Here is a 27,819-nt window from a genome sequence, read left to right on the forward strand (position 1 = left end):
GGTGCAGGGAGTCAGTTGCCCCCCACCAGAAATTTTCAAAGCATTATCATTTTCACTAAAAATTTCCACACAATTTACCAGAAAGTGAGTACAAAATCCTTCGATTTCACTACAGAAAATGCAATAGTGCCCCCAAAGACAAACGCGGTCGCTTCGCTCCTTCGTTTTTGAGTTTTTCTTTCAAAATTGTTTATGCGTCTTATCTTGCCCCCAGGATTATGAGGGGGGGGGGGTGAGCTACCATTGAACTACCATTCCGTACTTGAGACCTAACAAAAGACGGATCTGTGTATGCAAATACTCTCAGTTAATTCTTAGTTAGGCCTATATAATTTTTTCAAGTGTCGGCGGTTGTTGCATCTGTGGGAGTTGCAGTCAACTCTTCAGTTGTAACCTCTGTATTTTCGGTGTAAGCACCTGCTGTAGACCCGGTCTGGTCCGACGAGTCATCGGTGGTCAAGATCGAGGAGTCAACAGTCGTCATGGAATACGTAAGCTCATCCTCTTCCTGTGTTGTGACCTCTTCCTCTGTTGTGACATCTTCGTTTGTTGTCGAGACATGGGAATTGGTTGTTGTTGTGGCTGTGTCAGCCGTTGACTGTATTTCTTGTGTTGTACCCATGTCAACTGTTGTAGCCTTGTTGGATGGATTGGTTGAGGAGCTGACAGATTGTGCGGTACTGGAAGATGTGGTTGCTATTGGTGTTGAGGCCGGGGTAGCAGTTGTTGCAGATGTGGAAGACTGTACTGTAGACTCCGTGATTGTTGTACGTGTATTTGAGGTTTTAAGGCTTGAACTGCTAGGAACTGTACTACCTTGTGTTGTGTCAGTGTTTGAAGATTGTGTGCTCGATACACCAACCGCTGTTGAGGTTGTAGACTTAGTGGTTAAAGTGGCTGTAGAGCTTTCTGGCTGCGTTGTGACAACTGCTGCTGTAATAGGTGAATTAGTTGAAGTTAACGTTGATGCATCGCTACCAGATGCTGTGGAAGCAACTCCTGCTGTGGCAGGTGAATCAGTTGACCCTAACGTTGCTACACTGTTGTCTGGTTGTGTGGTAGCATCTCCTGCTGTGGAAGGTGGATATGCTGACGTCAAAGTTGATGCAGTGCCGTCTGATTGCGTTGTAGCAACTGCAGCCGAGGTGTGTGCATCACTTGATGCCGAGCTTGCTGCAGAGCTGTCTGGGCTTGTCGTGGCAACTCCTGCCGTCATGGCCGTGGTAGGTGCATTTGCCGACCCTAGATTTGTGGAGGCCTGTGTAGTCGTGGTTTCTGGTGAGTTTGCAGGTTGGCCGGTAGTGGCAGCAGCAATAGTTGTAAGAGCATTTGTTGATATAGCTTCTGTTGCAGGTGATGTTGTTATCGTTGCCGCGGTTGTGGTCTCCGATGACGAACTGCCAAATTGAATGTCTGTTGAAATAAGATAAAAAATATACAAACGTATTAATTATGAAATTTTATTTACGTTATACTTGGGCCCACTGATATCCTCCATTACTGCGGATAAGTCAAGCCCATACATCTGTATTCACGAATTGAAGTGGGGCGCATATCCGGGAAGGGGGAGGGGTGCCTCTCTTTTGGACCAAAACTTCATACACATAGAATACCATGTAATATGATTAGCCTCCTCATGTGACTCCCTCCGTCATTAAGTAGTGATGATGTAAATAATTTCCCCTTTACTGTGGTTCACGGGATGGTTCACCAATAATGCGTTTTCTAAAGTAACAAAGACTGAGGTTGTACTTTTCGACCAGGGGAGCGTTTCAACAACATTTTTGTCCGCCAAATGTCAGGTCTGACAACTTTCCTTGATTATGATTGGCCGAGAGGCACTGTTACCATGATAATTGTATAATTGTCGGATGATAAAACATGACTTGTCGGATAAAACGTCTGACAAATCCTTTCAAAAAATACTCCCCAGAAGTGCTCATATAGGCTTAGATTTGTGAAATATGTATGGTTTAAAAACTTTATCAAGTTATATTTTCTATCAAGTCAACCAAAGCGATAAAAACAAAACAAACCTGTTGTAAAATAAACAACGACCAATGTTGCTCCCACTATGAGCAGGGTCGAAAGAACAGCTATGGAAGCAACCAAACACACGGTACTCCCTCCTCCCCCGGTTGCTGCTCCACCTCCTGCCCCTGCTCCTGCTCCTCCACCCCCTTGACTAATGGCTCCATATTGGCTCCCGTCATTGATGGGATGGACCCTCGTGTGATGTCGGGGTGAGTATCGGGGCGCCTCCCGTGGGGGACGTTGTTGGTAGTCGTAGTTATTGTTGTAGTTGTACGGCTGTTGGTCCTGCGTTGGGCTCCATGCCTCCCGGAGAACCCGCCGTGGATTGGAGGATCGCCGATAGCCCTCGGAGAACTCGCTATAAGAAATAAGGGGGCAACATGTTACAAAATTTTATATTTGTCACAAAATTTATGATTGTATTTTGCTCAAGTATCGGAATATGAGGGACCCCAAGAGCCAATAGAGTCGCTTGGGGGTTATGAAGAGGACAGAGTGATCTATGCAACCAAAACATGTAAATCCCCCACAGAAAATCTGTTAAATGAACCGGGATTATTTTTTGTGTATATGTATATGAGTCGCCTTTTTTGGTCAAGTTTTTATGTTATTTTATTAATTCATATTATTTTCCATCACATCCACAATTATCTTAAAATTGTCATATCTTTGTTTATTGATTTATCTGTATGTTTTTGATAATCAAATTAATCCTCTAGTTAGTCTGCCCAAGATTATCCTGTTTTCCCCTTTCTTATTATTCATCATGTACGTTAGCCATTAGGCAGATCATTACAGTATGTTTTTAAAGTTATGAAATGTTTAGAGTCAGTGGCGTAAAAAGCTTAACATATTGAGGGGGTCAGCTTTGGCGTATGGGACAAAATTTATTCTAAAAAATTGCGAGGGAGCGAAGCGAACATGCAGAACTTTCGACTTGTTTTAATGCCAAAGCCAATTTTGTGATATATTATAATGTGATTTTCTGAAAAGAATATGAAAGGACGATCTTCTCTCTTTTTTTCTTGCATTTTCTCTCTTTTTTTGGGGGGGGGGGGCAAGCGCTCCAAGCCCCCATCTATACGTCACGGTTGAACGTTTGAATTTCAAAGAATCAACTTGAACTGGCACCCAAACATGAAAAAATATCATATTAATTTGTAATTTTTAGACTTCTAATTTTTAATATTCAAATCCTTAAGCAAACACGATTTTGAACCTTTTCACAGACATACCGAATGCATGCTCATAATCCCAATTGTCTTTGATATTTTAGCCAAATTCACTTCAGCTCAGGATGCTAACGCTAGAAGTTAGTCATAATGGATTACACTTTTGAGGCAAATGTTTTGCGATGAAGCATTATTATGAGGAATATGTGAACTGGCAAATTAAAATGATTATCTTTCAACTTCTATTAAGAAATTACAATAATCATTATGTAGTGACTTTCCAAATATTCAATCATCCTTCTATTCAGAAATCATAATTATTTAGGTTAGAGGAATGAGGAAGAAAACCCACTAAACTAATAATTAAATGTAAGGAAATTACATTTTCCCATCCTTTTATAAACATCGAGTTTTAAATGTCTAACTTCTGCTCCCGTTATCTGTTATCTTCGAAAAAAAACGACTGAGAGTAATCCAGTCAACCAAATTATGATAATAAAAAAATAGAGACAAAGTCAATTAAGTCGATTAAATTCGGTTAAACGTCTGGTTTCTTTTTTTTCCTTGTCAATGTCTACCTTGTCAGAATATTCTAGATTTATGATATTATTATATTTTAAATAGCCTACCCCTTAACAAGCTTACTTTCATAAAAAAATGATTTTTTTTATAATAAAAAATTACTGAATGCGATTCAATATGAAACAGAGATTTAATGAAAAAATGATTGCAGTACACTCTAAAAAGGGTTTACCCAATATTGGGTAAAACTGCATGGGAACATGCATGTTGGTTGGTTAAAAAAATACCCAATATTTTGTAAATTTTACGCAATGTTGCGTTGAAATAGCCCAACATGGGGTTAAAAAAACTCAGCAAACGTGCATGTTCCCTTTCTACCCAATATTGGGTAAAAATTTACTCAGTGTTTTTAGAGTGTATCAATCGCATGATTTTAAAACAAGTACACACCTAGTTAAATGCATATAGCATTTCCATTTATTTGAAAGCAGGATAATACTAGAGCATTTAAAATGCCTTGCTCACGGGCATATAGGTGTCGCGGCCGGGGGATCGAACCCCGGACTTTATAGCCAGGCGCCTTAGACCACTCGGCCACGGCCGAGAAAGAAACACACGATACCACGAATACCCCAAAAAATTAATAGATAATATGGTCGAACAATGAATAATATAGATTTGTTTTGAGTGATATAATTAATCTCACGTTCAGTCCACTATCTGCCTGATCTGTGAAAAAAATGTATGAGAGATTAGGCCGCCATTTTCATCAAGCCTAATCGCTCACTATGGCGGTCTCCTGCATTCCTTATTATTAATTATTCCTAATTATCATCTTGTTTTAAAAAAAGTATAATATATCTTGTGGAGACTTATTTGCACTACTAATACTATTATTTTGTTATGTTGTTACCGTTGTATATTGCATACATGTATTTTGAAATTCTGATACTGATGAGAATGCAGAAATCAAATCAAATTAAGATTTGGAAAGAGAATCACGGTGTATTTTTTTAATCAGATTTTCTTTCGATCATAAAAACCTGACGGGGATTTACCAAACTCTCCGTCGTTTATGCACAGTCAGATAAATACTCAAACGAAACAAATAGAAAATATGATAAAATACACTGTATTATAGTCAATATGTTAAAGAATTCTACTAACCTTGATGACATGTCCGTGGCCTCTACATGGAGATTATTATTTTATTATTAAAATAAAACAGGAGAATATCAGCCCATCCCTCTGTTTAGTCCAATTTAAGAGGCATCATGGAAAAAGTAAATCACATTACCCAGAATTCCTGGGACAAATGCATTAACCACTGCCAAAATGATTGCGTCTATTTAGAGCCGTTACTATACAACTAAATATATACGTAAACATCATCTGAAGATAAAAGAAAGGGGCACTGGTATACGAGTAAAAGGAAGAGTAAATAGGCAAGTTGCTGGAGGGATTATTTGTGGATGGGCTGTGATTTCAATGCGAAGAAAGAGAAGCCAACTAAAGGGGGGAGAAGGGGTAAAAGGGAAGGCTAGACGAGAGGGGAAGAGAATAAGAAAATAAGAAAGGGGTAAGGACAACGGGATATCGAGATAGATGAGATGAGGGAAGGGAAAGGTAGGTGCAGAGAGGGAGAGAGAGAGAGAGGGAGAGAGATATACATACACTGTAAAAACTGTGGTGTTAAAACTGACACCAAGTGGTGTTAATAGAGGACCACACCCTGAGGTGCTAAAATAACACCCTAGAGATTGAACATAGCACCAAAGAGTGTAAGTGTAACAACCATAGGTGTTGTAATAACACCTATAGGTGTAAAAATAACACCACTAATTAAACACCGGTGTAAAATAACTGGTGTGGTCCTCTATGTACACCGGTTAACACCACCGTTTTTGCTGTGTATAGTGTAGTGTGTTTGCATTTTCATGCATGTGTCACAGAAAAGATTGAAGAGCTAAGAAAAGGTGACAGAATGAAAAAGAAAAACCGATAAGAGGGGTCGATGGAGCTAGAAAGGAGTGGGAAAAGTATGAAGGGGAGGGGGGGGGGGGGGGAGGGGAGAGTGAGAGAAATTCAGAATTGGGCGATCTCGCAAGAAGGTGCTTTATTGTTATCAGACTAATTCTCACGCTATTCTGAACATGTTTTCAAACACCTAACATGAGTGTGCTGATCAGAAGATGCTCATGAAAGAAATGCGGCGTTTGATATTTGCTCGTCAATTCGTGATTGAATCAGAACAGACGACGATTCAATTGGACAAAAGATCTCTTTGATCGAACCCATAATCATCGAAATATCGAGAGTATTTGCTGATTCAAGGATATCTTAAGCCAAAGGAATCTGAGACTGAAGTAAAATGTATAATTTTCTACTACAAATAATAATAATATTCATAACCCGCTTTTATATAGCGCTTAATACATCGGAACGACGTGTCCAAGCGCTTTACAGATATATTATTACCCCGGTCGTCAAGTGTGCACATCCTCCACTCCCTGGGGATTATTCCAGTCAGTCGCCTGTGAGGCGCACACAGTACTGGACAAGCTACAATGACTTTCACATCCCCCACCAAATTAAAATAGAATGATAATTTATTGAGCACAATCACAAATGAAACCGGAACTTCGGAAGCTTTACTTTGTTTTGTCACTTTTTTGATAAATCTTCATTTATTTTTCATTATGACGAACATTAATTTGTTTATTTTCGCTGGGCCAGTTTAAATAAAGGGAGAAGGGAGATCCAACCCCCCCAAAAAACTCGTCTGTTTTTAGTGGTAAAAAGAAATGAGACAAGTTGATAATGGAAGTTTAAATTCTATCGGACAAACAATAGGAATGTTATGATTTGTTTACAAGATGTAAACATTAGTAATCACTTTTATTTGCTCCCATGCATTAAATGGCTGAAAAGTTTTACTTCAAAGTTGAAGTTTTACTTCAAATTATATTTTCAGTTCATATCATAGGCAAGTATTGTTTCATTTTGGGAACTGAAAATGATCTTTTCTTTCATTGTGTTTATGACCAATTAACATGCTTCAATGATTCAAAGGCGTTTAATTAAACATTCATGCGTGAATGAGCATGTGGAATGTGATTAGCTCTTTTTTACGTTATTGGAAAAAATGCAAGTTGTAACTATGGATATCTGTCACAAACCTCCTTGCATAGTTCATTTGATTTGATTTTTGTGAAAATCCCGATGTTTAATGCATCAGTGAACACACAATACTCGAAAATTATGCTAATGGGAAGAGTGTTCAAGGCCTTGGCCCCACTCTGTGCCGTATCGAATTGTTATTTTGGTGTGCGCAAGTTTTGGATAATGTTACTCTGAAGCCATGTGCGAAGTTCTATGAAATAACTGTTGGCAGAAGTAACAAAAACCGTCCATGAAACAAACCCTCATTTCAGTTTTTTTACTTCTTCTCTCATTGACTTGTGTACATTATGGGTGCATATGTTTACGAATAAGTTACCCCTTATTCAATATGGTGGAACTTTTTTTCAAGGCTCTCTTTAGCAATGTCGTTTGGCAGTAATGTTTATCAACCTATGGGCAAAATTCTGTGCAAAAATGAAATCAATTTGTTTATTTATGGATGAGTGAGCACGCATTAAAGTGGGAAAATCTGTGTTTTCAATGTCACAGACACATTTTAAAGGATAATAAAGTGATTATTGGGGGCAATTTCGGTTTCAAATGTGACTTTAATTGCTGTTGTTTTTATCATCCATCATTTCTATCATCACACACTTTCCGAATTTTAAACATTTTCATGGTTGAGCGAGCACAATCGAAAACTTAGGAATGAATACTCTTTACACTGCATAAATGTATTCTTTTCCTAACAATTTCTCAGGATCAGTTGAATGTATGGACAAATCAGTGGTGGATCCAGAATTCTAAAATGGGGGAGGGGCCTATAATCGGGGGAGCCACTTACATTTTCAAATTTTAACATGATCTAACAAGTTGTAGAGGATGCTACCATAAACCCCTATGATGATACGTCACAATTCAGGGGCCGCGGAACGGTTTTCAAAGTAGGAGGGGGGGGGGGAGACTGAGACAAAAGTGAGGGGGGGGGGGCTGATCATGCAAAAAAAAAATAATAACTGTATGGTAATTTTTACACGTTTGTACATGCTTTTGGAAAAAAATTTGGGGCTGAAGCCCCCCCCCTGCTTCCGCAGCCTCTGCAATAACATTGTGCTCACTCAACCATGAACATACGATATCAAAATCTGGTCTGAAGTGATGAATAATGGACAGTACAACAGAATAACACCAAAAAAAAATCACCTGAAAACAACTTTTTCCCAACTTTGTACTTGAACAAACTGAAAAACGACTCTTGTGACTTTTAAAAATGGTCATTTTTAATTAAATCTTTAATCACTCATGCATGACTCCACCGATCGATCTCATTTTTCCCCAGGAGTTGCTTAATGAGTGCAGTAAACTACCTATGAAATATCATATCTCAAACTAATTCGGTTCAAAAATTACAGCAATTTGATTTAGGGGGGACTTACTTTTTTTGTTGTGTATATAACATATTAGCATAAAATCAATAGCAGAAGATGGATTGCCATTTTAAGAAAAAAAAATGCTTGAAAAATATGACAAACCGAAACATGTATTAACCATATAATCATATTATGAGCAGAATGGATAATAACGAATTATTAGGGTATCAATTAAGTATAATATAAAAAGAGAAGAAAAAATCTAACAAGCCAACACTTGCTATAATAATCAAGCAAAAAGGCCAGTGATAACGATAACTGAAGATGATGATGATGATAACGATGATGGCGATGATGATGATGGTGGTCATGGCGGTGGTGAAAGTGGTGACGGGGGTGGTGGTGGTGGAAATAATGATGATGAAAAAGGAATAATAGATCACGATTATGACACAAGAAAGTTTAATTTACATATTCCGATAGTATGACCAAGATGAAAAAAATAAAACAAAATCAAGGGACAATTCAAGTTTTCTTCAAGATGAAAATCGTAAAAATACACCGCGTCATATTCGTTAACAATAAAAAGACGCGCCAAACGCTGATTACTACTGTACTCTCTATTGTTACGTCACCAAGTGGTGTCACAGTAACAAGTGTTACGCGTTACTGTTTTACAAACAGTTCATTTCTGACTTGTCAGAGCTTATGAATGGTTCTAGCTGATTTCTCTGCGAGAATATAGCTTTTTCCTTACCTTTCGGAGTGTTACAATTCGACTTATCATGGGTACTTTACAGAGCAAGTACCAGGGACGCTACAAATATCTGAAAAATAAGAAAGATGCGGTAAGATTTGAAAAAGAAATGATTTGACCGAGTAAAGATAACACCCCTGTCATTTACATAAAATCTATTTCTTGAAGTGCTTTCTCTTTGCTATGGAATAGAATTCCTCGTTTTTACTAATTTAATGGATTTCTCAAGCATCTATTTTAAAATATTGAACTATGTTGGGCATTATCAAAAGGTGTTTTATTCATTTGTGAAAATCATCGAGGACTAGATCAGACTATGCGAGTGTAATTCAAATTGATTGGGCAAGTTAAATTGCAACAGGCCTCCTGAACTTAGCAAAGTCCATCGACTTGAATAATTTCATATATCGTATTTATGTTGCACTCACATTTTCATTGCGACGCAAAAAACAGTCATGAATATTTGTTTCCCAGCAAGACATTTTATAAAGATTCCGTGCTACAATTTGTTAATTGCCTTTCTTCTTGATGTATGAAATACGGAAATGTAATAATCTCTTTCATTCGAAATTGATATCTAAATACAAATTACCCCCCCCAAAAAAAAAAAAATGAAAGTACAACATGGATTGGGATACAGGCATCGCTTATTAAATTTTACAAACTAGTACATGTTTTATATTAAATCGAGAAAATAGATTTCATTCTTTTAAGATTTTAATGAATAGAATAGAACTGGGTTGAATTTAATTCATTCTTAGATTCAGGATCTTGATCGAGAAGAGACAGATGACTATCAAATCCAGTCAGAAGGTAATTAATCCTCTCCTCAATCATCATACATTCATGCATTAATCAAGTAAAGCCAATTAGATGTTTTATTCATAAATGATTTTGTTTATTTATTAATATATTTTTTATGGGGGGGGGGTGGTAAACTCCATTCCATCGACTTTTGTATGAGGAAAAAAATGCCAACTAAATTATTTATGAATCTAATGGTGAGGACAAAAGTAATCTATACAAAGACGTGTATTTCCATGTTCTACAATTGACTTCTACCATCAATGTTTTTTTTTCTTTCTTTCAAATATTATTGTAATCACATGTCAAATTCCTTATTGTTTTTATTTGATGCTGTCTCCCTCTATCTCTGCCCCAATTACACAAAATCCAAACTGCACACAAAAATGAACTGATTTTATTAATTCTTAACTAAAAAAAATACTCCTCACCCTGTCTTCTATCAAGGGCGGATATCAGGAGGTATACCAAATGGTTTACATATATTTTCTCCCAAGCTCCCCCCCCCAAAAAAAAAGGGATAAAAAAAACCTTCGGCCTCCTGGGTCTGCTCCTGCTCCTGTCTTTCCTTCTCTCGATATTTCTTTCTCCCTCTCTCTCCCACTCTCAAGCTTTCTCAACCCATCCTTTCTCTTTTTTATACGAACTACAATCGTCACCTTTCACGACGTCATACACTATTAAATTATTTTAATTTCTAAACTTTTTTTTTCTATCAGTTCCTACTGAAGTCACTGGACCTTGTGTCGCTCCCTTGGCCACCATGGAGGATGTAGACGATATCCCTATCTCTCCAAGTCCATCTCTCTTTTCAATGCCTCCATTTGATGACGTCATCAAACGAATGACGTCAACCAATCAGAATGCAGATACAACCGACCCGAGTAAGTAGTTATAGAAAGTTATTTTTTTCTCTGTATTATACACAAGATGTTCTTACCTTTTTATTATTTTGTACAAGTCATGATCGTTCTGAAGTTCGCCTAAATAATGAGCCTTTTGAGGGTATACCCACGTGATTTTGAAAAAGGGTAATGAACTTGTATTTGAAACCCGCCCTTTAAACTTTACTCTTTTTGCACACTAAGATATGGAGCCTCTATATCGGTCATGCAAATTAATCAGACGAAATCGTATCACTTTAGTATGTGGACATATACACTTTTATTATCATTATCAATATTTACTGCCTTCATTATAAACTTTATAATTATAAACACCTGCGTTCTTAAACTTCAGTCCGAATTATCTAGCGGAACTCATTCCACGGATGGAAATGCCATTCAGCTTTAACAACACAACCATTTTTAAAGTGTTTCATAAAAGTAAATCATTATTTTAAGGTTTTTTTTTTTAATAATACTTTATGAGCAAATAACCTAGATCTATCATCATGTTTACTTTGGGGGTCAGATGACTACGACGGTGAATCCATCACGATGAGCGAGTTTAACGAGGATTCCATTTCCCTGTCATGGGCGAATTCCTTCAGCAGTAGCACGGACATCGATGATCGCCTCAACCAAACTCCCAACGACATCGTCTCCCAGTTCGATGATGATGACGAAGACGATGAGGCAGTCGAGCCTTGCCCTATGAAGCAGGAGAAAAACAAGCCGCGCTCTATCAGTAAGTACGCATTCACTTACTTTATAGATAGGAGTGGGTCCAGAATTTTCTGGAAAAAAAATCTTCTGACATGCAAAGAATGGACTGATAGGGGCACTTTCTCATTTCCTGATATAAATATATGAGGCATAATGACAATTATCTTTTATAATTCTTTAACAGAAATAATGAATTAGACGCATGCCCCATGGGACTTCTTGATCCTGACCACATTGTAAATATCTGCATGGCGCCAAACTTGGCTCCGAATGTCCTATACATGTATACTTATATTAGTAGCATCTTTGTCACTTAAAATGCTTGAATTATTACAGCTTTCATGGCACGCAACAAAAGTAGTTTTGTAGCTTTGGTATTTCAACTATAATCAAAAATTATTTCAAAGGGTACATATTCAGCAGTTACTGCATTTTTTTTTTTACATTTAACGATCTTTATCCCTTTCTCTTTCTTTTTCCAGTTAAGGGTTTTCGTAAACGCCTCCGTCGTTACAGAGAGAGAAGGGATCGGAAGAAACCCAAGGGATGGGTTTGGTGGACGCCAGAGGGCACTCTTTGTGTTTATGTAAGTAAAAAGAATTATTACTTGGCCATATAATAAGCACTTGATTCAAAGAAAGTAATAGATTAGATGAAGAACGAGCGGGAAGAGAAGAAGATGATGAAAAAGAAGGGGAATTTACAAAGGTAGTGGTGGTAGAACAGGGGGGGGGGGGGGTGTAGAACCTACGTAAGAAAATCATTGTTCAACAAAATCTTATCACTATATTTTTTAAAAAGATTCTCGCCTGATGCACGTTGACGTGAATTCACCGCTTCATAGGGTACAGGTATTTTTTTTAAGTATTGCTCAAGACTGTTATGTCAAGTAAAACTCTCATCAAGCCTAACATACATTTCATGTTTCCACATATCCTTCTTTCCCTCTCTTCCCCTCTCGACCTTTCTTCCTTCCTTCTCTCTTTCTTTCTTTCTCTCTATCTCCCCCTCTCTTTCTTTCTGTTTGTCTATCTCCCTCTCCAGGATGAGAATGGTGAATTCTATCAGGAGCATCACGTGGTTGATAAGATGAGGTTTCGACGAGGTGGTAGAGAGATCCTTCGCTACTGGGTTCCTCAAGAATGCAGATGCTCAGATTAATATCATCTTATCGCTTCAATTTGCATTTCATTTGCAGTTCATGTCATCTTATCTGCATTCAAATAATAAATGTATTTTGCATACATTTAAAGCGATTTATATTGACTTTTATTTTGTATATTGAAGGCTGCCTTTGTGATTGATCAGAGGAAATTATTAATGAAAAACTAGATTGTAAAGAATGTGAGGTGTGAGAGAAGGGGTCGTCGAAAGAGAAAATCAGTGGTAAAAAAATGATAGAAGAAATTGGGAAAATTCATTGATATAAAAATAAAAAATAAAAATTCCACAGAATCCGATGTGCTTCCTGTGGTCATGTTTATAAATTACATTCGTCAGGTACAGAGATCTTCTTCAGAATTGAATCGGTAAATGATTCAGAAAGAGAGAGAGAAACTTTGGGTTGAAATGATATTAATATCCCATTTTATATAGGCTATAAAGAATTAAAAAACCTGAAGTAGCAAGAAAATGTCAAAAAGAATACAGAAATGAAAGAAAGGAAAGTCGTGCTAATATACGTAGATTCTATTGACATTTGACGACACAAAATCAAGAGACATACAAAAAACATTCATTAGATTTTTTAATTTTTCTAGTGTACAAAGATCATGTTATTAATCATGTTTTACGAATAGGTCCTGCATTGTAATTAAGGGAGAAATAAATGTTATCTTAAAATTGCAACACAACATTGCATAAAATTTACATAGTATTTGGTATCATATCACCCAGCAAGCATACATGTTCCCATTTTACCCAATGTTGGGTAAACTGTTCTTAGAATGTAGAGCATATCAATCGAAATGAATTTATTTTTTTGTGGCGGACCAAGGGATCGGGCGATATCATACAGACGGCCCTTGCCCTCCAAACTTAGTGTCAAAGTATACAAAAAAATAGTTTGCCATAAGGTATACAGGGTTCGGAAAATGTTGCTCGTCGTCTCTTTTATTTTGTTTCTACGACGTATTTTTGTCAACGCTTACGTTTTGACCACCAGAGGTTTCAACTCGATGGCAATTTTTAATTATTTTTTGTGTTGGATTGACCATCAACCTCAGCCCCTCCCGCTGCCCTATAGAGCCACGCCTCAGGTGCTGCATTAGGTCTATATATACTTCAACGTTTGTTCTAAAATGGTTCATGTAGCTTATATACCTAAAGGGGAATCCAGCCTTGTCAATGATAGAGAGAAATTAATAAAACAGAATGGAGAGGGTTAAAAAAAATCAGACAAACAATAAGAAAATCATGGTTGTTTCAATGGACAAGTCCACTCCAACTATTGCACTGTAAAAGTGGATTTGAGTAAAACGAGAAAAATCCAACAACACATTTTTTTTATCAAAATCGGATGTGGAATAAAAAAGTTCTAAGATTCTAAGGTTTCCTTAATTTCACATCTTGGACCGTATGCGAATGAGGGGAGTAATGACAGCTGCATCAATCACTATTTCTTTTGCATAACTCTATAAGAAATATTATAATTTTCTACTCGGTACTCATCTGCTCACTGTCATGTGAAACAAAAAACTATTCCTCCCTACACACGCGGAATTACAATTGTTTTAACAATTTTGGGTCATTCAAAATGGTCATTACTGTCGAATCTGAAAACTCGAAAACTTGTATAATTCAAACAATAAAGAACAGGGAAAATTGAGAGAGACACATCGTCTACCTTCTCATTTGCATATCATCGAGTTGTGCATTATTTTGTATTAAAAAATAGCGGAACTTCATAATGTCATCATTCTTATTTTACATTCGATTTTGATGAAATTTTCAACGGTATGCTGTGTGATTTTTCCTATATTGATTGAAATCAACATTTTTCTGAGGTGGACTGAACTTTTACAATTAGCATCCCTGAGACTATGTAAATTTCAAATCGGCAACTGGGTAAATAACAATCCACAGGTCACTTAATCAGGGAATTGTAGTTTTCTCTTAATTACCTATTCTGCTCGGGCAGTACACAGTAAAAACGCTGTTTAAGATTGTATACAACACTGTTTACTATATGAACCTTACAGTAGTTGTTTAATAGTTTAAACAATCATGTTTTATTTATTGAAGATTAGATATTGAAAATTAAACTTTGTTGTTTAAAATTTTAAACACTTGTTCAAACTGTTTAAACAATTACTGTAAGGTTCATATAGTAAACAGCGTTGTATAAAAAATTTAAACAGCATTTTTACTGTGTATTATAATCAGAGTAGAACGTTCTCATGAAAGAAAAATAAGTATAATTTGAAATGAAACTGTTGTAGAAATGTGACATTTAGCCATTTTATGGATCGGAGTAAATGGAAAGAGTAGTCCTTGCCCTGCATCACTATACGACATCTCATTATGCAGCCAATTTCAAGTCTCCAGAGATATAGTGATTATCATATTTTAAATTTAAAAAATGATAATTTCCTACACTGTTAGGAAATTTATCCTTAAAATAAAAGAAGTTCCTGCAGCAGAGTCTCGAGAACACCTGTAATCCCACCAGATTGCGTAATCTTACATGAAATTTGTATTTGGTGTATGGAATCTTACAGATTTCCTTGAATAAAACATACTTTTCCCTTTTTTTAAACAGACCTATTCTGTTAAATTGCAGAAAAATCCAGTGTTATGAATTCAAAGATCGATTTTTGTTATTGATTTTTGCAAAATCTTCTTTTCTTTTTCTGTAAAATCCGGTATTTTTAACAGTGTATACTGATTGTCCGGTTTTGAACAACCTTTCATTTCATTTCATTTATTTTTCGATTTCCAACAATCATTTACATTTACAATAGTTTTGATGCATACATCTTGATATAATTATAATCAATAAGACAAAGAAACTTATTATGTATAATAATCAAGATAACAGGTCGGAAACGGAGGGAGCTGCTAAAAGGCGAAGCTTGTAGGATGCAGCCTCCTATAACATATACGTATGAACAATGTAAACAAAACAGAAATACAACATGGTAGAAATTTGAATTTGAACCTATCTGAATGAATAGTTTAAAAGAAAAAGAGAAAGAAATAGAAAATGAGAGAAAAAAGCAAGATCAATGGTCTTTCACATATTATATCTACTTCTCTGATTTTAGTGTTTCCTCTAAAACCTCTTTTTTTATTTGGGTTGGATTCCCATTTAATGCTAATAAGAAGAACAACAATTCCTTCTAATCAAGAGCGGTTACTAAGAGATGATTCCCTCCGTCTGTCAGGACAGTTTCCCCGGTGGTAAAGGACGAGTCACTGGACGCAAGAAATGCAACGAGTTTAGCCACTTCTTCAACAGTCCCAGTTCTGCGCATGGCATGAGTTTTCTTATGGAACTCCAGCCACTGAAATACATAAATCAGAAGATATGTATTAAAGGTCAACTCCACCTCAGAAAACCGTTGATTGAATCAATAAAGAAAAATCAAACTAGAATAACGCTGAAAATTTCATCAAAATTGGATGTAAAATAAGAAAGGTGTGACATTTCAAAGTTTCGCTAATTTTTCACAAAACAGTGATATGCACAACCCATTGGCATGCAAATGAGACAGTCGATGATGTCCCTCACTAAATATTTCTTTTGTTTTTTTATTGTTGTAATAAAACAATATTCATTTTTTACAGATTTGACAATGAGGACCAACTTGACTGAACCGTATAGGGTATTAAATAATGCTAATTCCACATGTTCAGGAGGAATTATTCGTTTCACTTGACAATGAGGAGAAAATTAGAATATTTCATATGATAAAATATAAAAGAAATATAGTGCATGAGTGGATAATGTCATCAGTCTCCTCATTTTGCATACCGACAAGGATGTGCATAAAATATCTGTTGTGTGAAAATAAATGAAACTTTAAAATGCCATAACCTTCCTATTTTACATCCGATTTTGATGACATTTTCAGTATTGTGCTTGTCTGATATTTATCTTTTTATTCAAATCAACTTTTGTTGGGATGGACTTGTCCTTTGAATAGACTTAAGTATTTTTATGATATTCATTCTAATACATAAAATTCAAAAGGTAAGCCAAACGAGCCAGCATGAATCAACATTTCGGGTAATCATATCGGTTTCTTAATGATTTTGTCATAAACTTTATTTACATATAAAGATGCAGATGCAAAATAAAAGCTTGGAGTGAGAGTGGTCTAACTCCATCCACAAACTTTGTCATAAGACCGTGCCCACATGTGAAATGACATACTCTCACGATTTCGCGGGCTTGCTGAAATTATCCTACACAATAATGAAGAAATGAGTATATGCATGTGCCTAATGCAAGGGGAGGGGGCACCATGCCCACTGTCCTTTTAGGGTTATACTGTTAAACAACTGATGTGAGGTTCATATAGCATGTATAGTGAACAGCGTTGTATAAACTATTAAACACCGTTTTTATTGTGTAAAGGTAACGGAACAACACACCTCTTGGACTTGCTCATCTGAAAGTCCTGCTCGCGCCGCTATTTGAGTAGGAATTACACCAGGGCTGTAAAAAAAAACAATAAGCATACACACGTCTTTCATTGGTTGGGATGACGAAATGATAAGATATTGAAGCATTTTCAATAAATACAGCAATATTTCAATTATCACAGGCGTCGGTCGTCGGTTTTAACTTTACCTATTGGGTTTAGTACAGGCCCACCTCCCACACCTCGCGCAAATCAGACTCTAAACATGTAGTGTTAGGGCAAAAAGGACATCATTTATAAGATATTTTAATTTTGTTTTATCACCCCCGTAAATTTGACCCTACACACGTAGCTTTCCTCGCAAAATAGATATCCCTTTTTCATTATTTTTGTGCTTTTGACACCCTTACCACGTTACGTACGTAACGTGCCCTATCTTGAAAAAGATAAAGAAAGTAGACCCACCATTTTTCATCAAATTTGATTTTTTTTGTCTCAAAGTATTGATTTTTAGTTGCTTTATAAGATGATGCCAGAGAAAAGTTGAAATTCCTATCGAAAAGTGAACTAAAATGGCAAAAAATCCCTTTTTCAAAAAGGGGTTAGATCCATTTTAGTTTGGTTGCAAAAGGGAATAGATCCACACATAATTTTTTTTAAAATAATATCTTAAAAATATGAACACAGGTAGATCTCTTTTATACCCAATAATTATGTTCTCATGGTAGTGTATCATGAAAATTAAGTTTCTATGAGAATATTGCAATATGGGAGAATTTAAAAAATTACTTTCTTGGAGTGGCCTAACCCCATTTAAACTAAACTCATCTGAAGATTTTAATTGTCAAAAAAGGTTAGGTCCATTTTTCATAAATTTTATTGTTTTCTGTGTCTAAACTTCTAAATTTTTAAACGCTCTGATGATACCAAATAAAATTTTAAATTCAAATGAAAACGTGAATGAAAGTGGCAAAGAAAAATCACTTTTTTAAACAAAAGAGATTGGATTCATTCAGTTTGCTTGCAAAAGGGGTTAGGTCCACAATGATGATTTTTAATAAAATATAAGAAACAGTTGAAGAGAGGTAGATTTCTTTTATACCCAATTTTATGTTTACATAATAGGTTAGTATATCATGACAATTTAATTTCTCATAAAATTTTTGCAATTTTGCAAAGTGAGAATAAAAAACATGGTTTTCCTGGAATGGTCCAAATGACCTAACCCCTTTTGCAACTAAACTCTTCATTTGACGGTAGAGGTTATTATCACTTCCCTCAACAATCTACCTTAGTTTATTGGTCTGATCATTTTAATGGTTACGCAAACAAAAAAATCATGAACGGGTATTCAAATGCGATTACTTTCTAATATCTAGTTCATACATCACATTTAATGGGAGGTATAATAGAGCTGTTCACATGGCAACAGGAAACACAAAAAGTGCAAAATTTATTTACGCATGGGACTGAAGGCCGAATAAATTTCCAGTTGAACTATGGCTAATTGGTTATATTTGAAGGAGGAATCGAGTCGACAGAAAGAGGAAGTGTATGTGCGCAAGGAGTGCTGTTGCTGGTAACTGCTTGGTGGAGTGTGGGTGGGTGAATGTATGTGTGTTTGCGAGTAAGGCTAAGTGAACCTACAAGGGATTACAAGAGGAAATTGGAGGGAGGGAGGGAGAAAGAGAGAGAGAGAGACAGAATGAAGTAGAGGGCATGTTTTGAGAAGTGTGTGTGAGTAATAAATGTGCATGTGGGTATGTGTGTTGTGGGGTGTGCGTGTGTGTGGGTTGAAGAGATGATGAAAGGGGTTTATGGATTAATAAAAAAAACTTGACAGAAAGAAAAAGGAAGAGAGAGAGGGGGGGGGGGGTTAATGCATTTCTCTGGATAGAATAATAAACTTTAAGACAGAGGGGTGTGGATGTCCTTACATGTATTTGTGTTTTAGTGTCAGGGATCGAGCGGAGGTGAGGTGCCGTATCAAAGTGGTTTAACGCGTTCGATTCCCGGCTCGGCATTTTACTGCATTGAGCACGGCATTACACTTGATTCATAGCTTTTTTTATCACAATAAATGGAATAAGCATGGTATTGATTCCAACTTGTGCATGTGGCTGAATAATAAGGTGTACGGATTTTTGTGCTCTGCATAAAAGTAAACTTTAAATTCGTTCCATCATTTTTTTTTATTTACCCATGATTTTCGTGAATAATGCATATGAAATACAACCCTGTAGGCAAAACAATATAATTTATTAATTTAGCATTATGCAGATTCATGTATCCAACCCGGTGTTACGAAGTAGCCGCTAGGGGTGCCCTCCTTTTCTCTATTCCTTCGTTTTAAAAAAGATTGAAGAAGAGGAAAATGGAGTAGAAAACCCCCAGGTATCTGTGTTGTGCAACTCTGTAGTACTGAAGTTTTATCATAAAATGGCGTTTTAAACAATGTTGAGCTGACTTGTTGATGCCATTGACGGGAGTGCACGCAGAATACAAGCACTATATAAGAAAAGTTGAAAATGACAACGAATACGTATTTTTTGGTCGCGCATGGTATCCACTCGTCAATGTAAGTGCCCCCGGGACTAGATCATAATAATTCACCACTTTCACCAGCGTATACACGAAGGTAATAATGCTAGCTCATCATCATCACTTGTCCTTTAAGAAATTGTAAGTGAAGGACATCGACTGTCTCATTTGAATGTCACTGATTTGTGCATATCACTGTTTTGTGAAAAATAAGCGAAACTTTAAAATGACATAAATCTTATTTTACATCCAAAATAGTAAGTGAAGGACATCATCGACTGTTTCATTTGCATATCAATGAGTTGTGCATATTACTGTTTTGTGAAAAAAAATTCGGACCTTACATCTGATTTTGATGAAATTTTCAGCTTTATGCCAAATTAACTTTTCTCTATTCAATTCAAATCAACATTTTCCTGGGGTGTACTTGACTTTCAAGGAACTCCGCATTTTATCGACTATAATTTGGAAGAAATATTATTGTTAATCACATATTGTTTTCTTTCAAATAACTCTCAAACTATGATAATGCGATTTTTTTAATCCATAATTTTCAAGTTTTTTTAAAGTAAAATTTGGTGGTCAAAGGTATCTAAGGCTTTGCTTAAGTCCATAAATACTCATTATATATTCTATGTTTGCCATTATGTTTGTAGATTTATCGTATAGGGCTAGTCAGTTGAATGTCTTTTCCTGAATCTTGATTTCGTTTGAATTTAGAAAATGAAAAGTATCTAAGAACTTAAAAAAATTATGTTGCAAATATTCTCTAATATTTTGGATATGCTTCCTTTACATTATTTTTCAAATAAATAAATTTATTGCCGAATTTAGACCCCCTTTATCATTACCATGATAGTGACGTAACAAGCCAAAATCTTAAGGGGCTAGGTATTGGGTATCGGGCAAACTTTCTATATAAAAACAAAAATGCGAGCAAGCAAACAAAAAATTGTGATAGATTTTGACATAATAATCCGAAAATAATGAAATATTTCCCCCTATACTTTCTGACTTTCCCTTTCTTCCCTTTCTCTCTTTGTTTTCTTGGTCTTCATTCTTTTTTTTTGGGGGGGGGGGGGTAGTGCCTCTAAGGCCCCATCTGTACACCAATGGACTATGATTACCATAATTTTCAGGTCCCGAATTGTCAGAATAACTTGTTTTATGATGAAAATTAAATTGATGTTTCAAATGAAAAGGATTCAACTTTGCGAAAAAAAATCTTCGCAAACTTACTTTACTGCATTAACTCTGACTCCTTGAGGTGCCAGTTCTGTTTCGTGAAAAATAAAACGCATTAATAGACGAACGAAAAGAAACAACCAATATGTATACATTACATTATGACAGTCCACTATCTGCCCTTCAAGGCGTTGTAGCATAATGGCGCTAAATCACTCAGAAAAGAAATTGTCGAATTTCTCGGTACCAAAACGAGCTTCATTTTGCAGTGAAATTTTTTTTTTCTTGTCAAATTTACTTCAGCACCCCCAGCAAAAACATCGTTGCCAGGACCCTGTAAGTTCTCAAATCGTACACAGACTACATCTCTATGATCATAATGTTTAATTTTTAAAAATAAAAATATGATTGAAACACCCGGACTTTGCAGGAACTTTAGCATGGCAAAAAATAAACAAATATTCGAATGGTTACCTTCTCATACCGTCATTTGCCCTTATCCACTTTTTTTTTATTTTGGAAAAGCACATTGAGCTACATGAGTCTTGGGAGTGACCAAGATAAACATACCTTCAGCGATACACCTTGTCATGTGATTTAGGGCTGCCTTACTTAAACCGTAGCTTAACGCCCTGATCGGAGGCTAAAGAAGCAATAATAAAGATAGTGGGTATGAAATTTAAGAAAGTAAAGTAAATATTTACAATCACAATTTCTGTTTCTGTTTAGGGTAACTCCCGTAGGAACTCGGCTGGACAGCGTTTTTGCTGGTAAACGCCAAGCTGGTATGATTTAAGTAATATCAAACTAAAAACTTCAAATAAGTAATTATTTTCGACTTTGAACTAAAACACGACAGTGGACTGGTGCTATGGGCAGATAATGCAGATAGGATATTTTGGTTGTAAGGTGACAATAATGCATATTTTAGATTTGTCTTGTGTCTTAATTCTCCCTACTTTCATCAGTCTAAGACCTCACAGTATAAGCTCAAATATTTGGGCAAAAAACAACTCAAATTTTCTTGGTAAAATAAAAATGTAACTGTGCCGAGCCCCTAATCTTATAACCTTTGATGTACTGCACTAAATATGTCTTCTTCTAAGATTGATCAAATGCGTTTTTCTAAAATATTGTGTACAAATTCAAGCGGGCAGTCTTTTTTTCATATCGATGTAAGTGTACTATTCCATTTAAGGTTGTAACTTCAGGCTGTAAAAACTCCATTCATTTAGACACATTACTGTGTTTCTTCCCCCCTTCTATTTTCCAAATTATTTTAAGCAAAACTATATTAATGCAAGACGCATGAATGCAAATTACAAGAAACTAATTAAAAAAAATAACGATTTACACTCACAGTTCTGATTCCATAAACGCTAGAATTATTAACAACAGTGCCTGTCAAAATAGACGAATAAAGTTAATGTTAAAATGATTGTTATCATGACCATAGATCAAGAAACTTTACCCGACTCCCCATAAAGTTCTCTGCTATTGACCACATCCGGGGATAATTAAAGCGAACATTGGCACGTGCATTGCATATGACGCTTAATCTCCAAGATTTTTTTTTATTATTCGCTTAATAATTATATCGTCTATCATGAATATTATATTCTAGTCGTTAAAATAACTTTGCACTAACATTCAAATATTTCGTTTCCAAAATAGCTTTCTATTAGAAACTGACTAATATAACTGTTTGTCCACTTCTTAATGAAAAGGGGGGTCTTATGATTTTTTTTTAAATAGATTTTTGCTTATCATTGTTCAACCTGTTGAACGAAAATCATTCATTCTGACCTTTTGACGCGATTAAGTATGGAGTTAGAAGATGGGTTAGCTGTAGGGGTGCTCTGACATTCACTGCAAAGGTCGTATCAAAAATTTCCAATGATAACGTCTCTTCCAAGCCTGCTTCAAAGAAAGCAGTTCCTGCGTTGTTGACCTATAAGAAAATAATCAAAAGTGATTTCAGAATGTAATGAAAAGAGGAATAGCCCTTGTATTTTACTAGCCACATGCCATTCGTTGTTTCATCAAATCTATAGAACCTTAAAGGTATTGTTTAACTTTGTGAGCAGTCGATTTAAAAAAATTCTCAAACCAAGCTGAAACATGTGTACAAGTGCATGTATTAGAACGAATAAACCCTGAAAACAACCGTTATTGAGAATATAAAGCTAAAACCACAAGGCAAACCCTGAGACGCCTAAATACTACACATAAGTGTATGGGATAAATTTAAAATGGTGTTTCCGGTCACTTTATATTTCAATTTTTGAAGCACTAAATAATTATTTTCGAACGCAATTTTTCTGGGCTTCATTTTTGTAACATATCACAGACACAGGTGACAACCCGGGTGACAAGTGTGATCTTCTAGCTCAGATTTTTTAAAAGTCAAACAAATGTTAACCAATATCACTGTAAGTGCCATGATTATACAATTGTATGATTCATCGCCGAGACATATTAACTCGTTTCCTAGACTTATCACTCGTTCCACAACTTATTATTCTTGTTGAAGTCATGTGTATGTAGGTCGAGGGAACGACTGAGTAAGTTTGGAGTTTGGAGAATGAAAATGTTAATGTAACATCGGGGGCTTTGTCACAGCAAATTATATGTTGTGTGACCCCTCTCCTTTTATCTTCTTCCTCTTCTTCTATTTCTTTTTCTTCTCCTTTTTATTTCTTTCCTTTCTCTTCCTGGTGTCGTACAGACCTGTGGAATGTCTTGGTAGAGTATTTACCACACCTATACTTTGTGCGGTGCTGATTAACTAGTACGCCGTGTTACAATGTCAAAATGTATCTATGCAAGATAAAGATGATCCTAGTGCTGGCGCTATCCAAACAAATAACCACCGATTACACGAACAGTCGACCTGTGACGTTGAAACCTCACAGTTAAAGTTTGCCACCTTCGAACATATTGAATTGAAAAAAGCAGCAGGTTTAAAAAATGATTGTTTTCATGTGTGCTGACAAGTTTGAAACCATTGCCCTGGGTCACTTGCCCGTTACACATATGAAAGAGGTGGACAGAATGATGATCAATGAACAACATAATCTGTGAAACATGAATGTACAGATTTTTTGAACGACTTTGTTCGAATATCAAGACCAATTTTGGCACATCTTACCAAAATATCAAGCTGGTTGAACTTCTGTATGGTTTGGTCTGCAGTTTTTTTCACATCGCTTTCAACCTCAAAGTTTGCCTGAATTGTTAGGATCTATGTGATTGGAATTAAGAATATAAGAATCTTGAAAATTAAGCTTAGAAAAAGTGATTGATTTTGTCATTCGTCAGTTTGATAATGTTATACTGTCTTGAAAAAAATATTCATGTGTAGGCAAACTTGTATTCCACCCAACCTACGTAGTCCTATACTATTGAAGAGTGTTTGTATAGTGTATGTTCTAACATGCATGGGCCATACCAATCAGACATTACAGGGAATATAAGTTTTATAATAATGACAATAATAACGTTTTGTTTACTTAGGGTAGCCTATTTAGTTAGGACCTGCACAGCATCTTGTTATTACCCTTCTCCAATACTACTGAGCGCCTATAGCAAAAAAGGCAAGGTCCCATTTTGGTCCAGTCATTTTATGTTTTCACTTGGAACAAATTCCAATAGAATTTATTCCAATGCAGAACATTTCTTTGAGGTCCATAGAAGACCATACTAAAAGTCCCAGAAGATCCGAATAGGGGAAAGTGTTCTAATTTGCATAAACATATATGGTTAATTTTGGTCATATTCGCTCATTAATACGTAGCAGACGACGCTAGTGTATACTATGTACTCAGACCCGATTACAAACCAAAAAGCACGATATTTTTAATAGTTGACATGGTTGAACTACGGATAAGGGGGGTAACTTTGACAAGCTATTGCGGAACTATGCCGTGATGTTTTTGAACGTACGTAACTGCATGCAGCATGCAGAGCAATGCATCCTTTAACTTTTTCTAAGAGATTTCATTAACATAAAAGTTACTTTAATATGTAGAAAAAGCCCTTTGCACGCATATCAATTTAAGTTTTGGTCTGTAGGCATGGTAGAAATATTTAATTTCAAACAAACGAGTTTATTGTATTTGAGAATTGCGATGGTCAAACCATCACAATTAAGTAAAAGCATATTTTGTTTCTCATTATTATGCTAACTGTTCTTCATGAATGGTAAAAATAGCTCTATTTATATCACTTTAATTTTTTTATGTGTAATCATACTGTACATATACATTGTGAAGAGCACAAAACAAGGCATAAATCATTCTAGGACCTCGAAACATTTGATTAGTATTTATATTTTGTACTTTGGCTTAGTAAACTGATTTTGTTACTCCAATCTTTGATAATAATATCTATTTGAAGATTGAACATTTTATGGGAAAGCAAATGATAAATTGTTATAATGTTTATCTCTGGGTGTTTTGATTTAACCCATGACCTGTATGATGTATCATTGCAACTTCCATAAAGCACTCAGACTCACTAGTCTCTTATTCACAGGTGATAAACGGTCCTAAGTGTAACTTAGGCCATGACGATAGTCCGTAGTATTTACGCAATAATGTACAACAAATCTACGTAATTCAAATGCCTTCTTGGTTAAATCATAGAGCTATTACTAGCTCTATGCTTAAAAGTCTTCGTATTTTTAGTAAGGTTTTTCATTGTCAATGTGAGTAGCAAGTAGGATGAGATTCAATGTACAGACTTCACTTTGTCGTACTTCAACATTATTCAGTTAAATCTTAAAGTACGTTTCTACAGCAGCTAGTAGGGCTGGATGCTTTTAACATCAGTTAATCCTATCAGTTACGAGCCTAACTCTCGCATAATTTTGTTTATAGGCATAACATGTGTTTTTGTTGTTTTTTTAAATCCTGAATTCAGGACCTAGCGCAGGTCGTTCCAAAATGTTATTGCTGCCAAAAATGATTGTTTTGTTCCATGTTCTTGTTATTATGTCTTGTTTTCATGCATGTTACCTTTTTATGTTTTTTTTTCTGATTTTATATCGTGTTATGCAGCTAGTCAACAATGTCTTATTTCCATATTTTGTTGCAATTTACTGTTCAGATTAAAAAGCTATGAATACTATAATGGCTGAATTACCTTTTGCTGAAACAAACGACCTTGACTTGGACATTCTGGTTAATTCGTTGCAAACTGCTGATCATAATCCTTTGAGAAATCAATATTTTTCAATCCAACCAATTCATCAGAAATTTTACGAATTGTGAAAAATATGAAAGACCAGCGAAGTATGGGACATGATGAAGTTAGTAATTTCTTGCTGAAACATATCATAAATGAAATTACTGAACCTCTAGAGCACATTTTCAATTTATCTATAAGTCAAGGTGTTGTACCGGATGCAATGAAAATCGCTAAAGTTATTCCGATATTGAAGAAAGGTGATCCTGTAGACTCCAATAATTATAGGCCAATATCACTGCTATCGTCGATTTCCAAAGTGTTAGAAAAACTTATTTTTGATCGTACTATGTCGTTCTTTGTAAGTAATAATGTTTTCGCAGATTCGCAATTTGGTTTCAGACAAAAACATTCCACGATACATGCAATTTTACAATTTGTTAATCACGTTGCTTCTGCTAACGATGATCATTTTCATACACTTGGAATATTTTTGGACCTCTCCAAGGCCTTCGATACCATTGACCATCAAATATTACTGTATAAACTTTTTCACTACGGTATTCGTGGGAAGGTCTTGGAGTGGTTTAGAAGCTATCTCATAGGATGGTCTCAATTCGTTTCTATTAAGGGTGTTAATTCGTCTTTTAAACAGCTACCTTGTGGTGTCCCTCAGGGATCTCTCCTTGGACCTTTACTTTTTATTTTGCATATGAATGACTTTCAAAACTCTTCTCGGGTCCTGTCATTTACCCTATTCGCTGATGATTCTTCCGTTTTCTTTTCCCATAAAAATCCAAATATCCTATTAGAAACAGCTTGAACTCAGACTGGATATGCGCTAACAAACTTTCCCTTAACATAAATAAAACTCAAGGTATGTTTTTCAGTAATTCTATTTCACAGTTACCCAGTAATGTTTACATTAATAATACTGTTATAGATATAGTTGATTCGTTAATATTTCTTGGTCTTGTTATTGACAATAAACTTTCTTGGAAAGAGCATTATTTGAATTTAAGTAAAATGCTTGCGAGGAATGTTGGGGTAATCAATAAACTAAAATCGTCATTTCCTATGCATATTTTGAAAGGTTTGTACTCAACACTTATCCTACCTTATCTGAACTACGGTATACTTGCATGGGGTAATTCGTTTAATTACCAACTGGATAAATTGTTCATTCTTCAAAAACGGGTATTGCGAATAATTTGCCATTCTGAAAGGTTAAGTCACACAAATATTTTATTTTTCAACAATAAAATATTAAAGGTGCATGATTTATATAATTTCTATTTTATAGGGTGTTTTAAATCCCTGTTTTCACGAAGTGACGGATGTGCGCGCAACTTTTTAAAAGCCAGTTTTGAGTAAATCGCTTGCAAAGGTTTAGATCTCAATCTCAACCTCTTTAATGTATGCAGGGTGAAAAAATATCATATTTTCGTAGAGGGCATATTCTAGACAATCTTCGATTCCAATCATTTGCATTTTCCTTTAGTATTTAAGAAGATAATGAGCTATAAACAGAACCATATTTTCGTGAAAAAAAAATATTACGGGACACGCTTAGATTTATTTTCACGAAGTGACGGATAGTGCTCCGCGCGCATAACCGTCACTTCGTGAAAACCCGAAATTCAAGGACGCGCTTCAATTTTGTTTTTACGAAGTGACGGGAAGAGGTTCCGCCTTAGTCCCACGTATAGCCTAGTGGATGCAATTCCATACTTATGTTTTAGATATACACAAACTCTTTATTTGCTATTGCAAACAAAATTAATCCTAAATGTGAGATTAATAGGGCCTGCAGCTTCCGCTAATAAGTACAAAAAATCACTTCTAAAACTGTTTTCTTTTTTTCACGTAATAAAAGGGAAGCCCAATAGACACACGTTTTAAATTCTTAGGCCTATTTTATTTCAATAT

General features: G+C 35.6%; 2 protein-coding genes across 2 annotated transcripts; both read right to left on the reverse strand.

The window, feature by feature from the left end:
* Positions 1 to 204: 204 nt before the first annotated feature.
* On the reverse strand, positions 205 to 5,112 carry LOC121412696 (mucin-21-like). The gene is made up of 3 exons (XM_041605473.1): positions 4,896 to 5,112; positions 2,037 to 2,392; positions 205 to 1,413 (listed from the first exon to the last, which is right to left on the reverse strand). Exons 1-3 carry the CDS (start codon positions 4,904 to 4,906, stop codon positions 338 to 340), a joined length of 1,443 nt encoding a protein of 480 aa, XP_041461407.1. The 5' UTR covers positions 4,907 to 5,112; the 3' UTR covers positions 205 to 337.
* Positions 5,113 to 15,628: 10,516 nt separating this feature from the next.
* On the reverse strand, positions 15,629 to 27,034 carry LOC121413000 (dehydrogenase/reductase SDR family member 4-like). The gene is made up of 8 exons (XM_041605763.1): positions 27,008 to 27,034; positions 23,855 to 23,947; positions 22,510 to 22,654; positions 22,064 to 22,104; positions 21,274 to 21,346; positions 20,758 to 20,794; positions 16,988 to 17,051; positions 15,629 to 15,894 (listed from the first exon to the last, which is right to left on the reverse strand). The coding sequence occupies exons 1-8, from the start codon at positions 27,032 to 27,034 to the stop codon at positions 15,730 to 15,732; spliced, it is 645 nt and encodes a 214-aa protein (XP_041461697.1). The 3' UTR covers positions 15,629 to 15,729.
* Between the last annotated feature and the right edge of the window lie 785 nt (positions 27,035 to 27,819).

The sequence above is a fragment of the Lytechinus variegatus genome, chromosome 4, assembly GCF_018143015.1.
Source record: "Lytechinus variegatus isolate NC3 chromosome 4, Lvar_3.0, whole genome shotgun sequence".
Taxonomy (NCBI): domain Eukaryota; kingdom Metazoa; phylum Echinodermata; class Echinoidea; order Temnopleuroida; family Toxopneustidae; genus Lytechinus; species Lytechinus variegatus.